Source organism: Grampus griseus, assembly GCF_964374135.1.
Source record: "Grampus griseus genome assembly, chromosome: 1".
NCBI classification, from domain to species: Eukaryota; Metazoa; Chordata; class Mammalia; order Artiodactyla; family Delphinidae; genus Grampus; species Grampus griseus.
The window spans coordinates 161,745,007-161,765,959 of record NC_139017.1 but is presented as its reverse complement, the minus strand read 5'-3'; the positions used below and the strand labels follow the sequence as shown (position 1 = coordinate 161,765,959).

The window sequence follows — 20,953 nt, the reverse complement described above, 5'->3', positions numbered from 1 at the left end:
GTTGGCAAAATAAAAGTTGACACCCCTATAATACTTATTTTCCCCTAGTCCATAACATCTCGAATATCTGAACCACTCATCTACAGACTAGCCGCATCGCTTTACAACTGAAGAAGCTGAGGCCAGCAATGGCAGTATACTGCAGGAATTTAGAGCCTTGAGGAAGTGCTCTGTATGTGAATGGTCATTTGTGGGGTAATACTGGAGCCCTCACTACAAGCAATTTACTATGCTGAATGTTTTACCTTTATCATCTTACACTCACAAAACTATCGAGGAGATATATTTTTCTCGTCCTCTTTTTGTGGATTAGGAAACCGAGGCATAGTAAGTAAGCGACCTGGCCAAGGGCACACAGTTCAGGAGCAGTGGAGCCAGGATTTGATCTCAAGCACACAGACTTCAAAACCACACCTTTAGACACTATACACTGTCTCCATTCATCACTGATACAAACTATCCTGCTCACCACGTCTTTCATGAAGCTTTAACAATGCGGAGTAGTGGCAATTTCTGTTCAGTTTTCATGAATATCTTTTCTTTTGTTGGCACCTTGTAAACTTTTCATTCACCACCCTGCTAAATGAAGTCTCCTGCTGTACCATCTCTACACAAACACACAATTTTTTCAGTGTCTCCATTTGATCACTCATACATAAAAGATGTTCTAAGAAGTTTTTTGATATCAATATGCTCCTTATGTCTTTAGATTCTATTCTAAGGAAGTCTCAAAGTCTAAGAAATTAATGTCTTTGTTGAGATACCAAAATCCAAAGGCAGCTAGCCCATCAGTCTTTACATTTCAAAAGGTTCATGTCCTAGACTGCTGTCCTCCAGTTTGCTGATCTCTATTGACATCATTGGTGCCCAAAGAGCATTTTGCTTTATAAGGCCCAGGAAAGTGTAAGGTGCCATTACATCAGAGGTCAGTGTGAATATCAGCTATGCTGGAAACAGGGAACATGGCCAAGGAATAAAAAATTATAAGGGTAAGAATATAGCTTAGGTTTCTTGGGTGTACATTCAGCATTATAAGGGATAAATAATAGACCACCCACAGAAGCTGAGAAATTGAAAGGCAAAGCTGACATAAGATGGTATTAGGTCCCTGATAGTTAGACATGGCTTCAATACCTCTTCATGCCTGGAAAGGGCATGGGACCTTAAAGGCCCACACAATCTCTGTAGATACAAGCACCTTGCTCCTTTCTGTTACACTCAAAACACTTGAAACTATTTAATTCTTTCTTAAGAATCAAGTCCTTGTGCTCAAAGGAGGAAGCTATAGCCTGGTTTCCTGAAACCAAGTTTAGAGCTATCAGCCTAGTCTATTTTTGGAATCACGAAGCTGGAAAGTAGGATATTAACCAGTTTGTGGGATAAGTGATCTGAGGGAATTCCCTGACAGTCCAGTGGTTAGGACTCGGCGCTTTCACTGCCGAGGGCTGGGTTCAATCACTGGTCCGGGAACAAAGATTTGCAAGCCCCAAGGCACAGCCAAAAAAAAAAAAGTGATCTGATCAGTTAACATCCTTGCTGGATGAGTTCACTGTGCATTTGAAGACCAGGAGAAAATGTGATCCTCCTGCCTAAGAGTTGATAATTTTAAATTCTAAGTTAATATTATGCTGCAGCTAAATCTTGATGCCTAGAGATGTCACCAAGGGCAAACTCTTTTGAACAGGCTGATGTTCGATTTAAAATCTAGAGGAACAGTCGCAAGCAATCAAGAAAAGAAATAACTCCACCATAGAAGGAGATAACTTGCTGTGCAGTTAGTGCCTCTTTATGGGTGAACAATAATTTTGCATTCGGTTTCCTTAAAAGAAAGAAAAAAAAAAGGTCAGATAATCCTCCCATGTTTTCTACAAAAGTGAAAAAGTGTTGGGCTTTAGTTGCATGCTAATATGATCACACCAACATCAAAATGTGACAGATAGCGATGATTAAACAGCATGGCCTTTGGCATCACACTGATTTAGATTTGAATCCCACTCACCACTTGTTCTAGGGTGAGGCTGGGTAGCTCAATCTCTCTGACCCACCCCTCAGGAATCATAATACCTATTTCAAGAGAGTTGTGAGAATTAAATGAGATGATTCATAGAAACTGTATACTTGCACAGATAGGTAAGCACTCAGTAGACATAAGCCATTACAACCAGAGGACCTGCTGCTGGTCTCTTTCACCCAGCTGTTGGCCTAAAGCAGGCCTGAATCCTAATTCTTCCTTACACTATCTAGTCACTATGACCAAAGTTTTAAAATCCAAAGGGGCCTCAACTTGATTAGCCATTTCATTCATGCACACTGAAGATCTGGACGCCTGCCATCTGGTTGGATCCGTCCCTGGCTCCTGTTTGTCTAGAGTTTAGATGACCCCCAAAGGTAGCTTCCCAGATAAACTACAGAAGCTCTCAAGTGCCGGATTTGGGTTACAATGGGGAAGGGAGTACGGTGCATGCAGCTCTACGCAGAAGGACCGGAAGAAGAGAAACAGAAAAGTTGGAGTTTTTCCAATCTCTGAGCTCTACCCTCTAGCTTCTCTCCAGACTGGGGTCGAAAGGCTGAGGGGGCAGGCCCAGAGCAAGGGTGGAGTCGCAACATTTTAGAGCCTGGGAGCGTGTTTGCAAAAAGAACGTAGAGGGAAACCGAACCCCTCCTTACGAGCCCATTTTCCTCAAACAACTCCCGGCCAAGGAAAACCCTGACCTCTGTAAATAGCGAACTATCAAGCACTGAAAAAGACCTCAAAACCCTATCCCTGTTCCCCCCGCTACTAGAAGCGCCCCGTGCGTCTGCGCGTCCATGCGTCCGTGGGTGGGCGCGCGCGCGCATACGCACAGGCTGCTGGGAAGCCGCCTCTCTCCTCTGGGTCTTCCAGTTTCCCGGCGTGCTTCAGGCCCGCCAAATGGGAGGGGGAGAAGCAAGATGGCAGCAGCCGCGAACTCCGGCTCTAGCCTCCCGCTGTTTGACTGCCCGACCTGGTGAGTGGCGGGGCGACCAGCGCTGGAGTGGCCTAGCCTACGCTGGCCAGGGCTGGCCGGGCGGCTCGTTTCTCGTAGCGAGCCGAGCGGCCCAAGGATCGTGGGACTGACTGAGGGAGAACTGTCTGTAGGGCCGGGCGGCGTGTGGAGGAACCGGGAACCCGGAGCCCGGGCCCAGGAACTGGGGAAACCCAGAGTTGGGGGCTCTGAGGCGCTCGCTTAGGCAGCCCCTCGGGCAATCAGCTGGTTGCCGGGGCGCTTCGGGGCCTTGACCCCGAACTTACCCCAACTCCTGTCTGGTGCTCTTGTGGAGCATCGTATCTGCCCCCCTGCTCTCTGTCCCGAGCGCGCACGAGCTAGCTTCCCGGCCCCGGCGCCCCGCTCAGAGCCCCGCATCCCGCGGTTGTTGATGCAGCCTGGGTGCGGCACTTGCCTGTCTCTCGCAGACTGGGAGCTCCCTGAGGGCAGGAACGGCTCTGACCTACCCCCAAGCTCGCCTCAGCGACCAGCGCGAAGCCGGGCAGCAGAGGGCATCATTGCTTGTTAGGATGAACCCCTTTCCTCCTTTCGCAAGTTCTTGGGAATAATGGAATAATTTTAGTCTTTGAGTAGAGTACACGATGAATACGTATGAATTGCCTTGCAAGGAGACCCATCCGAGTTGGGGCTATTTCTGCTCATCACAGTGTATTGTTTGTGTTACTCTCTGGCCCCCGTTATATAGAGATCCTCAAAGGCAAGGGCTGCCTAACGCATCTTTATATTCCGAGTTCCTAGACCTGAGCCTGGCACGTAGTAGGAGTTCAGAAAGCATGTTTTAGACATAACTTGGCTTTCCCTGTTTTCCAGACAAAATGGGCTTTTGTCCAATGCACTTGTCTTACTGACAACCTCCATAGAGGAGTTGGGTCAGGATTGTGAGATGACTGTGTTGCATCTTAAGTTAGATGTAAACAGGTGCATTTTTGTGTGTGCATATGTAGGGACTCTGGCAAGATTGTTCATCCTTCAAACTTCAAAGGAGCAAACACAGGAAGCAAGTGAATGTGTGGCTATTTTCTGGGTCCCTCTGCACTTTTGTAACACCCAGTTGCTTCAGTCTACAAATTCTGTGTCCATTTTGGTTCCTTGCTGCATTGATTTCAGAAGTTGGGCCAGGACAGTAAACTTAATAGTTAGAAGAGGCTGTATAAGATCACCTACCATTTCCTCAGCGTCTGTTAGGCACCGGGCACTGTGTTAGATGCTTTGACATACATGTATCTCCCTTGGATGGTGTGGTTACAGGAGTGTAGAGAAAAGTTCCCTTACCCATGCCATTGTAGAATGACCTGTTCAAGGTTAACAAATATGTCTTGTATTTATTGGTACCTGGTTTCATGGGCATAGTTTTGGATTGCCTTAGCTCCCTAATTACACTTCTCTGATTTGGACTCAGAGCTCAGGACAGTACCCTCTGCTTATTCTGTGATGAGTCTAGTCTTGATCAGCCCCAGACACCAACTGATTTATTCTGCCTTTATATGGTATTAATTAATGGTAGTGGCAAATCTTAGATTCAGACTCCAAGTGACCAGACAACCCCAGCTATAGTACTTGCAGTCTTTGTGCTGCTTTCTCTCCAAGGTGGATAATCCAGTACTAAAATATGGGTTTCTTTGGTGCTGCTCTAAATACAGATCCACTAAAATATGTTTCAGAGCAGTTGAATCACTGGGGAAGTAAGTGTCAAATGTAGAAAGGAGCTATAATAACAGTGAAGTAGATGGCATTTCTGCTTGAACGTGAACTAATTATAGGCTAGTAAGAGAGCTACAGTGTTGAATGGGATAATGATTGTAAATAGCATCTACAAACTCATCCTGAAAATGTTTTTTCACACTTATTTTTCAGGGCAGGTAAACCCCCTCCTGGTTTACATCTGGATGTAGTCAAAGGAGACAAGCTAATTGAGGTATGGAAGTACATGTCTTCCCTTTTTTTCCCACCACACTAAAGATTTTTGCCAGTGACTCACTTTTCCACCTCCTCTCCTGTGCTTTGTTTTACAGAAATGCTACTTTCGTTCATCCTGATTTTTTTTTTCTATTAAAAGCACATGGTGATATAACACATTAAAACCATGTATCTTCACAGACACTCAGTTTTTTGTGACTCCTCTCACCTTCCAAATGAAGGGTTTTAGTAGATCATGGCCTTGTAGGCCTCAGTCAAACTGGATGCCCTATAACTTGGTGAATTCCTTCTCTCTGAGTATGTGGAGTTGTATGGAAGGTGCAAGATCTGTAGTAATTGAAGAAGAAAGTGAATGATGTAGATTGAATTTCACTTTTAAGTTGCTTTTATGAGATTCAAGCCAAAACTCTTCAAAGAAGATAGTAAACTACGATACTTGCTCAAAAAAGAGAATGGAAATGGTGACAAAATTCATTCATTCATTCAAAACATTTACTGAGTACTTATTATGTGCCAGTCATTGTGCTCGGCATAGGACTATAGCAGTGAACAGAACAAATGTGGTTCCTGTCCTCAAAGGAATCATCTGATGGGAACAACAGAATCAAACAAAAATTTGCATGATTATAATTGAAATAAGTACTATAAAGGACAAGTTGAGCAGAATTCCAGCTTTTCTACAAGTCTCTAGAATGAAAACCACATAGAACTTCAAGAGAACATGAATTTTGATTAGCTGTTAGGTTGTGTACTTTTTTTAAATCCTTATGTTACCATTTATTTACCAAGAGATGGAGATTAAGCCCACTCTGACTGTGGAGTTGTGAGTCTCTGTGTCTTCAACCAATTTTATGTTTGCTTGCTCAGATAGAATTTAAGTTCAAGGCCCTATTATTGAGTGCAGTTATTTTTCTTTGGTATATATAGTAAAAACATTGCATTCCATAATGAAAAGCTATCTTTGAGGTCTCCTGCAGGATGTTCTATAAATACAGTGTTTTCACTTTCAGGATGTTGTAGAGATACCCACGTATTTTGCAAAGTATTAAGGCATGAGTTGTGATGAATTCTCTTATTAATTCATCAAGCCCTGAGCCAGTCACTTAGAGCCCCTTTGTCATGTGTTCTTCTGTCTTAAAGATTACAGAGTACCAAGATTATTCAAGGGAATAAGTTAGCTAAAATATTTTTTGTTTTGTTTTGTTTTGTTACACTGTAGACTGTTCCACACATATAAAATATTGTTGCTAAATAGACATATAGGAGTCTTTTTTTATATATAACCAGAATTTAGTAAATCTTCAGTTTACTACAGGAAGAAACAGACAAGGAGGGCTAGCTTTAATGATAAGGTCATATTCCTCTGCGAAATAATTTATACTTTCAAAGCACTCTGACTTGTCAAACATCCTTCTAATTACTGGTTTCCATTAAGTGATAATGTTCTCTTTCAGTGCTCTTAGGTGTGCTGAGTTGCCACGGAACTGTCATGTTACAATACTTAGACATCACTGTATTGTTTCCGAGAGGAATAGACACGAGATGTGCTTATTTTTTAAGCATTTAGGCAGCACTTGATACTAACCGAGCTATCTATGTCCTAGCCTTATGTCAGAGGCTTGTGATGTGTTGTGATAGCTGGGTTTAAGAAGTGCAATATTAAAACAAAAGCCATGAGTCTTTTAAGCCCAGTGTGTAAAGATACACTCTGAGTTATAACTCAGAGGCACAACTGAATAATGGTACTAGCCATAGCTAGTTAAGAAATTGTGGCTTAGTGGCTATTGAAAGACCAATGCATTATTTCATTCACTTGGACAGAAGAAGCATATTGTCTAAGAATTCACACATTTTCTTGCTTCTGAGGCATACTTTTTTTTCCCCTACATTTTCACATTTCTATAATTGAGATGCCTTTAATAGTGAATGTATATATTTAATTTGGAGGCCCTTTCTTTTCTTTCCCCTCTAAACACCTAAATCGCTGGTACTGGCAGCTTAGAATCATAGAAATGTGGTCAATTTTATATTAGAGCCCAAGTGCTGGTGATCTTATGTACTGTTTCTTTAAGTCTAGCCTGTGAACACTTTGGTTAGCAAATTTAAGCTTATGAGGACATAATCTATGTGCACATAAATATGAATGAGAAATGCAGTGAGATTCAACCTGCATAGATATTATCTAGAGAGAATAAGATGCTGAAATTTCAGGGCTCTCTCAATTCTGAAGCATTGTCTTATTTTTAACCCAAATCTTAATACTTGGGTCTGAGCAGACATGGGGATGCTTGTGTGACTGAGCTGTCAGGCTGTTGTTGAATCTTGGTGCTCCCTAGCACTAGGGGCCTGGGACAAGCTCTGCCAGCAGCAGGTGGGCACTGTTGGACAGGGTTTCCCAGAGGTGACCCCCATACCTATTTTGAGCCTTAAAGGCTAAGCTGGGAAGGAACTGGGTAAGTGATTGTTTAAAAAACAATTAAGAGTGTGACCCATAGTACTTGTTCATTCCTTAAAATGTTTTTTGCCATATGGTGGATTTTTTGACGCAGGAAGAGTGAAGAAAATATATAATGTAGTGGTTTAAAAAGCTTAGACTCTGAAGTCAGACAAACCTGAAATTTCTAATCCAGTTTATAAATATCTAGCTGTGTGAACTTGCATATATTAATTAATTTCTTTGTGCCTCACTTTTCCTATCTATAAAAATAGGAATAATAGTGCCTGCCTACTTCACAGAGTGGTTGTGAGGATGAAATGACATAGCATAAAACTCATAGCATAAAACTCATAGCACATAGGCACATAAGTACTCAGCAGTTGTTAACTGTTATTAGTACGTGAGGTGTATTTCTGGTTTTGTAAGAACCAGAACCAGCTACATAAAGCATAGGGGAGAATTGTAGCCCACTGTGGATTCAATGACATAGCCAGGAATGAAATATAAACCTCTTGATTCCTAGCCTGGTACATCCTAGTTTGACTATACTTCCCTACTCAACTTTGTGTTGTCTTCTCTCAGGGATTTTAGAAGGAGCATAGTGTGAAATGTGAACTAGAGCTTAGTGAGACCTTGTGTTTAAAGGAAAAACAGGGAATTCCCTGGCGGTCCAGTGGTTAGGACTCGGCACTTTCACTGCCGAGGGCACTGGTTCAGTCCTTGGTGGGGGAACTGAAATCCCTGCAAGCCGCGTGGCACAGCCAAAGAAAACCCCCAAAACTTAAAGGAACAACATAATGTATATGAATGAGGGTTATTCTTCAAGTACTCATATTGTAGACTTTAAGAACTGAAAGCAGTGTTAGCGAAAATTTATCCAGAGTCCTTCATCTATGATGGCCCAGTCTACAACCAGTCTGTGGCAAAGGCTTTACTGATCATGGGCTAAAAGAAAAATAAAGACAGTGTAGTGAGTTTTTCATAAATTCAGCACGAAGAGCGGTCCTTTATCCCTCTTCTTACTTATTTGTTAAAATGACCTATCTTTCATAAAATGATTATAATACTGATTGGTGACAATTAAAAAAATAGTTCTCATATGGCAAAAGAAAAGTTAACAATACTGTGTCAGCCCCTACAATTTTTAAAATAATAGATTGCTGGTCTGCGAAATCCTCTTTTCTGCTATTATATTGGGGCCTTATACGGTTTTGTTTTTTCCAGTACCACAGCAGTGGCTAGAAACATTTTGGAGCTCTTCTCAGAATTGTTTCAGACCCATGGCACTGTTGTTTAGAATGTTAGCATTGCAGGTCATTTCACACCTGAGTTTAAACCCCAGATCTGCTACTTAACCAGCTGGACTGCCTTGGATACGTGGCTTCATCTCTCTGAATCTATTTTCTTATGTTTAACAGTAAAGGTGATACTTGGTTCACAGAGTTGTTTTGAGGATTAGATGACATAATACTTAAAAATGCCTAGCAATAATAGTTCTTCAATAAATGTTTAATCCCTACATCCCCTAACCCCCAAACCTGGAAAATCTTTGCCCTGTGAGGTTGTTCCGTATTTGGACACAGCAAATACTCATTTAGAGTTAACTTTGAGTAATGCTTTTTTGTGGGCAAAATGAAATGGGACAATAAAGTTAGATTTAGAGGCTCATACAATGATGTCTAATGTAATTCTAGTTTCTAAAGAGAGTTCCAGAAATACTCTGTGTCTCTGGCAGCATGATTAGAATATAGATAGGTGTTTCTATCCCCTTCCTTTTTGAACCAATTGATAATCTTCATTTGAATATATATTTTTCTGAAAAGCGGTCTTATTACTTTATAGGCATGCTTTGTGTTTCCTGCTTGACCTAAAATTAAGCTTCAGTGAAATCTTAAATTTCCAATGGTCAGAAGACAACCACTCTTGCATGCCATTTACATCTAATACGATTAGGAAAGTTCTTTTCATATCAACACTAAACATTTGACCACTACATTTGGGGAGATTAATTGCCATCCATCCCCCAATGTTCGTAAATTATTCTGAGCTCTTTATCTTGAAGAATAATAGTAAATATAAATATTTCCTTTGACAAGGAATTTTATCTTAAGATGCTCTACTTAGTTTATTGGAAGAATTTTTGCTAAACCCTGTTGAAACAAGCTTTAAGTAATATTTAATTTAATTTATTTAGAAACTGATCATTGATGAGAAGAAGTATTACTTATTTGGGAGAAACCCTGATTTGTGTGACTTTACCATTGACCACCAGTCTTGCTCTCGGGTCCACGCTGCCTTGGTCTACCATAAGCATCTGAAGAGAGTTTTCCTAATAGATCTCAACAGTAGTAAGTAACTCATATCCCATCCTATTTCACACATTGTCTTTTGGGCAGTGTGAAAATGCTCTTTGGGTTCTTCAGTTTTGAAATTGTGTTTTGTTGCTTATCAAGGAAGTTTATGTTTGGTTTTTAAATTAGTTGTTCTCCATTCCTGTGATATTTCCTATTTTACTGGAATAATTGATGACTGGAGAGAGAAGAGGGTTTTGGGGAGCACTTTCCTGGAGAGAGCAATAAGCATATACAGAGAACAGAAAAAGCATCCAGGAACTAAGGAATGTGTTTATAGGCCCATGATAGATTGTGGTCCAATTTAAGCAGAAGCTGTGATTAGCTCCATTAATGTAGTAGAGTTGTAGTACAGTAGGACATTAAAAAAAAAACAAAACTTGTTTTGACCAAAAGTTAATTTTTTATAATGGGCTCTTTATCCCAGCTACATTTTGCTGTGATATTAATAATATCAATTTTAATTCTATGAGCATACTCCAACTAATAAGATTTTCAAGTTTGTCAAAGATAATCCCAGAAATGCAGTTGAGACTTGACTGCATGGGGCCTTGAAATTTGTTCATTTTTGCCTATGTATAATTACAGCTTGAAATGTAAAAGATCTGCTTCCTGGGTTGATCGTGTTTTACTCCTTTCCCCGCTCCCCATACACACGCACACATCACCCCAGTATGCTTATATAATGGTTTTGGAGAGCATTGTCTCATAAGTACTTACTTGCAAATTTATCTCATCTTTTCTCTCCATTTCATAATATGCAGAATGCAGACATGGAAAGATATCCAGACTCTCCAGTAGGATTTTGGCTTGCCTTGCCATTGATATTGCACCTGTTTCAGCCAACCTCATTTCTTATCCTGGGGAAACCCCAAACATAACTGCCACCAGGCCAGCAATTTCTATGTTCCTTAGACTTGGGGCTGGAGAGGTCAGACCATAGCAATTCCTGTCTCCTGCCTTAGCGGGCATGCCTATTGCTGGGTTGGAACCATTCCTGCTGGACCCAGAATGGAGCCAAGCCTGTCTGGCAGCAGAGAGCAAGCAGTGGTATTTGTTATGTGGGGTAACAGCAGGTCTGAAGATGTGTAAGAAATCCACTGAAGAGATTCAAGATTCAGTGAAGGAGTTTCCTTTTCATTGTGACCCATGACAAGGGATGCAAAGTGGACCCAGTGCCATTTCCATTTTAAAAAGCAAAACTGATGTGCTGGCAGGAGCTACTCTCCCTTCTACAACTCAGGTTTGTTTGTTTGTTTGTTTGTTTTCCTCTCTTACATTTCTGATTTGGTTATTCCCAGCACACGGCACTTTCTTGGGTCACATTCGGTTGGAGCCTCACAAGCCTCAGCAAATTCCCATCGATTCCACGGTCTCATTTGGTGCATCCACAAGGGCATACACTCTGCGTGAGAAGCCTCAGACATTGCCATCGGCTGTGAAAGGAGATGAGAAGATGGGTGGAGAGGATGATGAACTCAAGGGCTTACTGGGGCTTCCAGAGGAGGAAACAGAGCTTGATGTAATTCCGTTGTCTATGTCATTGTTATGTCTTTTGGGACGCTGGCTTTTGCAGTGTGTAGCTGTTCTGTGTAGTTTGAAATGCCAGTGACTTAGCAACTGGAGGTTTTCTTGAGCCCAGTGATAAGCCTTTGCCACTTTGGCAGTGTGATGTGGCCCTTGGAGAGCTGCATTGTGTGGGTTTGGTTATGTATAACCAGGGCTAACTAGGAGACTGGGTCTCCTGCCAGTAGACCTTTATGGTTGTCTTGTGTACTTTCAGTGGATGTCAGAAGCCAAGGCTGGGAGTTACATTTCTCTAGAGCTGCACTGTCCAATGCAGTAGCCACTAACCACATTCCAAGTTCTCAGTAATCACATTTGGCTAGTGACTAACCATATTGAATAGCACTGATAGAAAACATTTCTATCATCCAGAAAGTTTGTTTGAACAACACTAGCTCACAGAGATTGAAGCTTTCATTCATTTACGTAGCTGTTTTTGATATTGTCCAGTCAGCCCAAGAATCTTCTGAGTAGAACTTGATTACTTTTGCTCTGGGCCTGGCTGCCCTGAAGGCCATGAATTTTACAAGATTTAATTTTAATGTGCTAAGGTTTTCTTTTCTAGAGCTGACCCCAGTAGTTTGTGATGTAGCTTTTGTCTTCATGTGTCTATCACTGCATTGGTGTGGCTGGTCTATCCAGGTAGATCAAACGCCAGCCTGTCCTTAACCACCCACATGCATTTACTATTCTTGTATACCGAGACAGTTTCCCAGCCCTTAGGAAGAAAAGCACAGTAGCAGTCTTACAACTTAGAAGTTATTTTGTTCTAAAGAAGTAGCCTGGTAGCCAGGGACCTGGTTGGCAGTCACTCTTGCACATTCTCTTCCAGGCTGCTTCCATGCCTTCCTGTCTTTTAGTTCAGTATGTTAGGTCATCTCTGGGTCCTTGTTCTCAAGACATTTGGGATGTCTCAAACTGCAGTACAGATTGGAATAAGTCCAGGTGATTGGGAAGAGGCAGGCAGCAGTGATGAGGCCAAGTTAATCACTGAGATGGATAGATAGTTATGAGTAGAAATGGGGCCAGATGAAGGGATGGGGAGTGACAAAACATTAATGCCAGATATTCAGTGCACTGGTAACGTCCTTACAAGTTTTAAAGGAGAGAGCTACTGGGAAAGAAGCTGTCAGTTGTCCTTTCTCGTCTCTGTTACTTAAAAACAATTCTTGGATTTCTTCCCAGTTGTATTCTTTTAATTCTCAGCATGAAGACATGATAAACTTTATTCAGAAAAACCCAAAACCTCAACTCAAGGGTTTTTGCACAGATGACCTGTCTTCATCTCAAGGTCCTTCACTCCCTTTTGAATATCACTGCCGCACTAGTCAATGAAGATGTTCCACATTCTGTCAAATTGAGGCTTGCTGGTATTAGCTGTCTAGGGACGGTAATGAATCTTTTCTGAATGCAGAAAAGAATCTCATCTGTGTGGAGAGGTCAAGGTTAGCTCCTAATATCTTCCTGCCCTTTATTTGGTAATATTCTCCTTCAAATTCCTTGTGTACTTATTCCTGTCTTTCCTGTGTGAACCCTGTCCCAGAACCTGACGGAGTTCAACACTGCCCACAACAAGCGGATTTCCACTCTCACCATTGAGGAGGGGAATCTGGACATTCAGAGACCAAAGAGGAAGAGGAAGAACTCACGGGTGACCTTTAGTGAGGATGATGAGATCATCAACCCAGGTGAGGTATCTTCCTAGTTTTTTCTGATGAAAAAGCTGTGATGTCAGAGAGTAGTGTACACAGCCTGTAGGTCAGTTGTAATGTTTCTGTACAAGGTTTAGGATAACAGGTGCTATGTTGAGGGGAGATATTTTTGTACAGAACAGGCATACCTTGGAGGTATTTTGGGTTCAGTTCAAGCATTGCAATAAGGCAAGTCACATGAATTTTTTAGTTTCCCAGTACATGTAAAAGTTACGTTTACACAACTTCAGTCTGTTAAGTGTGCAATAGCATTATGTCTAAAAAAGACAATGTACATACCTTAATTAAAAAATACTTTATTGCTAAAAGATGCTAACCATGCTAGTCTGAGCCTTCATTGAGTTGTAATCTTTTTGCAATAGTAACAACAAAGATTGCTGATCACAGAGCACTGTTACAACTATAGTAATAATGGAAAAGTTTTAAATATTGTGAGAATTACAGAAATGTAACACAGAGACACGAAGTGAGTGAATGCTGTTGGGAAAATGGCACTGATAGACTTGCTTGATGCAGGGTTTCCACAAACCTTCAATTTATAAAAAACTCAGTATATGTGAAGTGCAGTAAAACAAGGTATGCCTGTACATTGATGGAGTGCCCTGAAACTCAAGCATTATCCAGTTGCAGTGTGAAAGAAGTAGATGAAGGAAGGCTGTAATTCTCCTTTGCTGATCCAGGTATAGTGGAGCTTAAGTATAGGTCAGAGCAGACACTATTGTCATGGGGTTCCATGTATGATTGGTAACTCTAAGATTGGAGAACTTTCTGCTACTATTAATCGCATTGAAGACTTGCCTCTGTAAGGTCCTAATTTATAGATAGTTTGTATGGAAACGTCAGCAAGATGAGAGCATCAGTTTCTGGGAAGGCCATTGAGTTTACCCATTTGTTCCATCATTCACCATTCGTTTATTGGGCTCATGTTATATCTCAAGTACTCTGGGAGGTGGATGGCATGGAGCTGGGAGGTGCAGTTTATACAGTGAAGATGGAATTGGGATTCCAAAAATCTTGTTTGAAAATAAACCTTCATGGATGGAAACAAGGATCCCAGACTAACAAGTTGCTTTTATATCCCAAATTGAAATGCAGTGAGAATAACTTTCAAGTCCTGCATTTAGTTTCAGAATGTCAATTATTTAAATGGAGAAAATCTGCTCCAGTGACAGCTCATGTTAAAAAAAAGGTATAAGGATTTTAGTTAGTTAAAAATGCAGTCTGAGTCATCAGGGGGATATGGAAACTAATCAAGTACAGTTTAAAATTGCATTAATAGAATAATGGGGGACAGTAACCCGGTGGCCTGTGTTCTGAGCAGAACTCACCCAAATGTGTTACTAAATGCAAGCATGGCCTTAAGTACTAAATGTGTTATGTAGTCTTGAGGGAAGGAGACTCCCAGCTATGGAAAGTGGTCCCTAAATGCTGGGAGCTGTACATGAGGGAGAGTAGATTGGAGGGAGGCACCCTGAGGTGGATGTTTGCAAGGCTGACCTTCGGGAGGACGGAGGAGGCGAAACCAGAGCCTGTGAGTAGCAAATATTTGGCTCAGCATGAAAAGCAACAACAAATCCTTCTTATATTTAGAAGAAGAATTAAAAGAATTCCTGTGAAAGAGATTGGGGCATTCATTCTAGTGACTTTTGTTCACTTTTTGATGATGTGTGAAGTGGAATGAATTACTTCTCAAGGTACTGAATGCCCAAGGGAAATGTTTGGGCAGAAGCTGGATGACTAATCTGGGAAGTTTATTTCTGAGTGCCAGATAAGAGTTTCTAGGGGTTGGACCTAGACATTTGTAGTTTTAATAAGCTCCTGTTTGTACTGATGAACAGCCAACAGTTTGGGAATCACTGAACTAGATAATTTGTTAAGTCTCTTTCAGGACTCGGGGTCTGATATGTTCTGTTTTTCTCCTTGAAAATTATTGTGGGACTTCCTGGCGATTCAGTGATTAAAACTCTGCACTCCCTGGTTGGGGAACGAAGATCTCACATACCGCACGGCATGCCCAAAAAAAAGAAAAAGGAAAAAAAAGAAAATTATTGTCCTGCAGCTTTATTAAGGCAGTACGTTCAGACAGAGTATGGCATAGTGTTTAAGAGCGTGGGCTCTGATCAGAGGGCCTAGGTATGAAATCCACCTCTCCGCTTAGTAGCTCTTTGACCCTGGCCAGTGACATGACTACTGGTCTCAGGATTGGTGGGGAGATTAAATGATTAATATATGTGAAAATACCTCATATCTGTGCTTGGCACTCAGTAGCCCTTGGTAAGTGTTAGCCATTGTCCTCATCATCATCCGCCACCCCTTTTGCCTTTACCTATGCAGACTTTCCTATACTAGAAGTAGACTTAGCAAGAAACTTCTCGGTAGATCTTCCAGGAGCAGAGATTTCCTGCAATGGGCAGACCCCCTCTCTAGGAGTCGAATGGCTAGAGAATGAGGAGAGGGTGAGAGGCCTGAGCACCGTTCAGCCAGCACAGGACAGGGTCCCCCAGATGGCTTAGCCCCCACTTCCGCAGGCCTCTTGTGTTTGTGGGCCACATACCCCGTTAGCCATGCCTCTTGGGCTCCAGTTGCTCTTGCACTTGATTTAGCTTTCCTGAAGGGATGATTGGAGCGGGCTGTTACGGTAATGAGAGAGAAGATAAGGGTGCCTTTTTTAGAGACCTCTCCTTCCTGATGAGCCTGGATATCTTTTCCTCTTTCTTCTTCCATATAGAAGCTATTCATTCATTGAACATCGATTGTTTGTGAAAATAATTCCAGGGTATGTTCCTTAGAGGCACCCTAATATGTGAAAAGCCAGACTTAAAACAGATAAACCAGGGACTAATTATTCAAGTTAAATAAGGAATCTTTGTATTCTAAAGGGACTCACAAGAGTGTTTCTTAAATAGCAAGTGCCCTCAACACATTAAAATAAGGTGAACAACATCTATTAGGGAAGCAGCTCCTTTCCTGCCACTGCATTAAGATAAAAGGGCCCTCGAGTAGTGTTTCTAGTAATGATAAGTCTATGCTTGCCTGTTTCCCCACACTCAGTCTTTAGTGAGAAAACTGTTCATTCTAGGTGATCCAGCCCAATCTCCCCTCTGTGCTCCAAGAAAACTATTTTTGCACCACTCTTCAAGCACCTCCATTGTATCCTAGCCTGTCTGGCTTTACAACTGTGAACTCCTTACAGGCAGGACGGTGTCTTGTTCTTTATTTCCGTGCCTGATGTCCAGTAAATGAGAGACTGACTGACTACAAGCATGTCCCTTACTTGGTCTTAGTGCATTCTTCTGGCACAGTGAATAAATGAAGCTAGAAGCTTCGTAGGGTGCAATAGTGTGTGTATAAGCTGTGAAAAGGGAGCCGCGGTCCCACCCTGCCTGGACAGGGGCTTCAGATCCTTTAGTGAGTCTTAATTGTACAGGCATACCTTGGAGGAATTGTGGGTTTGGTTCCAGACCACTTCAGTAAAGTGAATATCAAAGCTAGTCACACATATTTGTTTGGTTTGTCAGTGCATATAAAAGTTATGTTTACATTATATTGTAAACTGTTAAGTGTGCAGTAGCATTATGTCTACAAAAGCAGTGTACTTGTTTCTTTACAATGCCTTAATTACAAAATACTTTATTGCTAAAAAATGCTAACCATCGTCTGACAATGCACGGTTGCCACCAACCTTCAATTTGTTGTTTTTTTTTAAAAAAAAAACAATATCTGCAAAGCACAGTAAAATGAAACTCAATAAAACAAGGTATGCCTATATACAGTTGTTCAGGTTGAAAGGCGAAGTTAAGCTAGAAGCCTTGGGTCTGAATCCTAATTCTGTTATTTGCTAATGAGCGGGTGTTAGCAAGGTATGTGGTGTGTGACCTCTTTTTATCACTAACATGAGATTATTGATGTCTTCCCTCAAAAGAGGGAGGTATGTGGAATGGGAAAGAACCTGGGGAAGCCGGTGTAGCGCATAGTCCGGAGCACAGGCCTGTTTCTGGCTGCTTAGATTTATATCCTGGCTCCTCTCCAGCAAGGTGACTGGGCCAGTCACTTTCCTTCTCCAAGCCTGAGTTTGTTTTCTCATCTATTAAATGTTTATTGTAGTGGTACTTACCTCGTAGGGTTGTTGTGAGGATTTAACACAGTACCCAGTAAACACTTGAAGTGTTAGCTGTATTTTACTGTTTTAATATGAATGACTGTGATTGCTTTATTCGCATTGAGCCCTATAACTTTAATCCTCCCAGCTGGTTACTGAACTAACCCTGCCCTCGTGTCTTTTTGCAGAGGATGTGGATCCCTCAGTTGGTCGCTTCCGGAACATGGTGCAGACTGCAGTGGTCCCAGTCAAGGTAGGAAGCATGTTGTGACAGTATTTGAAATGTCATATAGTCTGGTTTAAAAACCCACTCTTTTATATGTAGGTATGTGTTAAGTGTGTGCTTAATTTTAAAACATTCTCTGCTCCTTTCCCATTTTTCATACTGTGGAAATCCATTTACCCCATCTGTGTGTAGGGATCCTGGAGTGCCATAGAGAGGCTGCAGGTGACCAGCTAGCTTGATCCTGCATGTAAATTATGGTGTGATGTGGGTCTGTAAATTTACCTCCCAGCAGGGTGCAGAGAGACCCACCTTTCTTTAACCTTCCCTTCTTGACTCAAAGTAAGCTATTAGGCAAAGAAGAGACATTGTTGCATTTCTGCATGGCACCTCTGGCCTTTACCACATCTTTATTTTGTGAATGGGAATGGCACAGATAGGAAAGCCAGCCCACATTGGATTAGGTTTAAAGAGCAGCTCTGTTGAAGAACCAAGAGGTGGAAGTTACAGAGGTGTTCTGATTGCTCAACATGTGGAGAACCACCTGCCAGCTAGGGCTCCAAAAGGGAGCAAGTGGCCCCTGGAAGTAGATCCCTATTAGTAGAGGTGTTCAAATGTGATTGGAAGATGCTGGTCAGAGATGCTATAGGGAGTTTTATTTTTTTAAAAATCTTTAGAATATATTAGAATAGATTGATAAAATGTGTCAAGTTCATGCAAAAGGAGTAGAGGGGTGAGGGAGGATCTTTCATTGAACTTTAGTCCAGTGTGAAAAAGTATAAGATGAAATTTTTCCATACAACTCCATAGTATTTGTGTTACATGTCCCCTTGGGCACTTTTCTCTTTTTTCTTCACCCTTTGGAATTTTCTGTTGCCTTTAAAGTATAATTTGAATTTTGACAGATACATACACCTGGGTAACCACCACCATAATCAAAATACAGATTTCCATCCCCCCAGAAAGTTCCCCTGCGTCCCTCTGCTGTCAGCTTCCTCCCGCTGCCAGGCAGCCAGTAAGCTGCCTTCAGCCACCACAGATTTGTTCTGCTCTCAGGTTAATGCTTAAAAACGAGGTGCCCAACAGGAAGATACTAACTTCTTACTTTCCCCCCAAAAAAGATAAATGGAAATACTTACTCCATCTATTATCACCTCTGATTCCTGAAAGGGCATTTTAACATTGAAAACAAGAGGGAGGAGTATGACCTTAGGGTAAAGAATGGTCACTTAAACTGGATAAATCTTACTTTATGGAAAGTTCACACACTAGCCTCATTTTTCTCAGTTTGATGTAGGATGGTGACCGCTTTGTGTGGGGCAGTGTTCGGGAGCCGTGATGTTACATGACCACTGTAAGGTCTCTTCAAACCCTGAGATTTCAGGACAGTGAGATGGGTTGTTTAAGAAACAAAACAAGTTAGAGGTTTAGGGGCCTTCCCCAGTTTTTCGAGGACTGCAATAGAACAGGCTAACAGCACTCTTGTGTCTCACTTCTTGTCTTCTCTATAAACCACAGAAGAAGCGGGTGGAGGGCCCTGGCTCCCTGGGCCTGGAGGAATCAGGGAACAGGCGCATGCAGAACTTTGCATTCAGTGGAGGACTCTATGGGGGCCTGCCCCCCACGCACAGTGAAGCCGGCTCCCAGCCGCATGGCATCCACGGGACAGCACTCATCGGTGGCTTGCCCATGCCATACCCGAACCTCGCTCCTGACGTGGACTTGACTCCCGTCGTGCCGTCAGCAGTGACCATGAACCCCGCACCAAACCCTGCCGTCTATAACCCTGAAGCTGTCAACGAACCCAAGAAGAAAAAATATGCAAAAGAGGCTTGGCCGGGCAAGAAGCCCACACCTTCCTTACTGATTTGATATTTTTGGTAATGGAGGAGGGTGGGATTGGGTGGGAACAGGGTGGAAGGGTGATGGGGGAGCTAATGAATTAGGGAGAAAAACTTTCCATGTGTGCAGTATCGTCTTTCAGAATGTCTCCTGGGGTCCTAACCATGTAATATTAAAACTGGGGGTGGGGTTGAAGTATCCCAGAAAGACCTGTCTTCAGAACACTTTCATTGAAGAGAAATGTTTCATACATCCTTTTAAATAGACTGCCCTGGCTCTTTTGCACTCTTTCCATTATCTCCTTTTTTCTTTTCTCCCTCTTTCTAGGATCACTTTTTAAAAAATTATTTACCCCAGGGAGAGACTCCAGGCCCTCAGGTTGAATGTGGAGCTGTGGAGGTGACAGTAGCATTGCCAGCTTTGTGGGTTTAGCAGCCTGATTTATATTTACTATCCTGCAAGTCCCAGGTAGCAGAAGGGTTGCCACGGATTCCAGGTTAACAAGAGGGTTTAGAATGCTTCAGTTAAGCTAAGGTTTAAAACAACTCAGAAGTTTTCCTGGGTCGGTGGTTTTGAGGTCCAGTAGTTAGGCTTTTCTCTTTTGTCCTTTCTGTTAGAATGAGAACATTTTGATTTTTCTTCATCTGTGACCAGTGCCATAGACACAGGTTGATAGTTTTAAACTTACAGTATTGTTTGAACTTTACCTGTTTTTCTTGTCAAACCTGAGTACTCTACTTGCTGAAGTTTCTCATTTGATTCCAGAGTACTGTCCTCTACTCTCTAAGGCATTACTTTCCTTTTCAAGTGTGTTATGAAGGCAATATAAAGGATATGACCAGTTAGAGCAATTTCAATTAAAAAGGAAAAGATTTTACTTTGAAGTAACGGATATCTCGAAGAGGACATCTTCAGATGTTGATTTGGAGGCTCTTTCCCCCCCTTGACTGAGAGCTCTCGTTGTCCAGAGCTCCAAGACTAGACCTGGTTAACAAACATAGGAGACGAAGGTAGGACACATTGATGTGAGCTTTGTACAGAGATTTGTACATTTGTGTAATAGGCCTTTTCACGCTTTATGTGTAGCTTTTTACCTGTAACCTTTATTACATTGTAAATTAAACGTAACTTTTGTCATTCGGGTGCAGTCTGTGATTCAGTTGCCATCACCTATTTCTACTGCCTTTAGGGAATATTTGTCAATACACCTGTCAGGCTTGGGAGGTGATGCTCTGTCCCCATTTTATTACTACAAATAAAGATGCCCCCTGATGAACGTGGAAATTCTAATTAGAGATTCCAGTCCCCAGACTGAAGCCTCAGCGAGCAAAGTGGGTTAAGAAGTGCTTGCTGCCCTTCATCAGGAGGCAGAGCCGCAGGTCTGACGAGGAAGACTGGGCTTTGGGGCCCTTGTCCTGGGTGTAACCATTGCCCTCTGGTTACAGCTGCATGCATTTGCGCTATAGCTCAGGAGGCACAGGAGTGAAAGGAAGCTAAAGATGAGTACATTTAGAAGGGATTTCAGCCAGAGTTTGGATTGGATGGGTGGGTCTTGCATACTAGAACCTCGTGTGCAGGAAGTGCATTTGTGTGTGGTGAGACTTAATATATGTGGCTTTGTGGTGAAAATGCCAACTAGGTTCCAAATCCCTTAGATTGAGAGTGTGGACTCACGGCAGGAGCAGCCTGTTAAAGAGCAGATCTGTGAAATCACAGACAAGTTAACTTCTCCACTGGCCTCCGTAACAGTGAGTGTCCTCGTCCTCATGAGGGTGCCTTC

The 20,953-nt window shown here is 42.1% G+C and overlaps 1 protein-coding gene across 1 annotated transcript; it reads left to right on the top strand.

Annotated features, from left to right (window-relative positions):
* The first annotated feature begins 2,859 nt into the window (after positions 1–2,859).
* On the top strand, positions 2,860–20,287 carry PPP1R8 (protein phosphatase 1 regulatory subunit 8). The gene is made up of 7 exons (XM_082668694.1): positions 2,860–2,987; positions 4,881–4,941; positions 9,575–9,728; positions 11,033–11,253; positions 12,841–12,985; positions 17,297–17,361; positions 18,850–20,287. Exons 1-7 carry the CDS (start codon positions 2,932–2,934, stop codon positions 19,201–19,203), a joined length of 1,056 nt encoding a protein of 351 aa, XP_082524820.1. The 5' UTR covers positions 2,860–2,931; the 3' UTR covers positions 19,204–20,287.
* The last annotated feature ends 666 nt before the right edge of the window (positions 20,288–20,953 follow it).

Excerpts from the sequence above, each read along its gene's own strand:
- PPP1R8 (XM_082668694.1), top strand. The coding sequence starts at position 2,932 with ATGGCAGCAGCCGCGAACTCCGGCTCTAGCCTCCCGCTGTTTGACTGC. Across the intron at positions 12,986-17,296 it reads TGATGAGATCATCAACCCAG|AGGATGTGGATCCCTCAGTT; the intron begins GTGAGGTATCTT and ends GTCTTTTTGCAG. Across the intron at positions 17,362-18,849 it reads CTGCAGTGGTCCCAGTCAAG|AAGAAGCGGGTGGAGGGCCC; the intron begins GTAGGAAGCATG and ends TATAAACCACAG.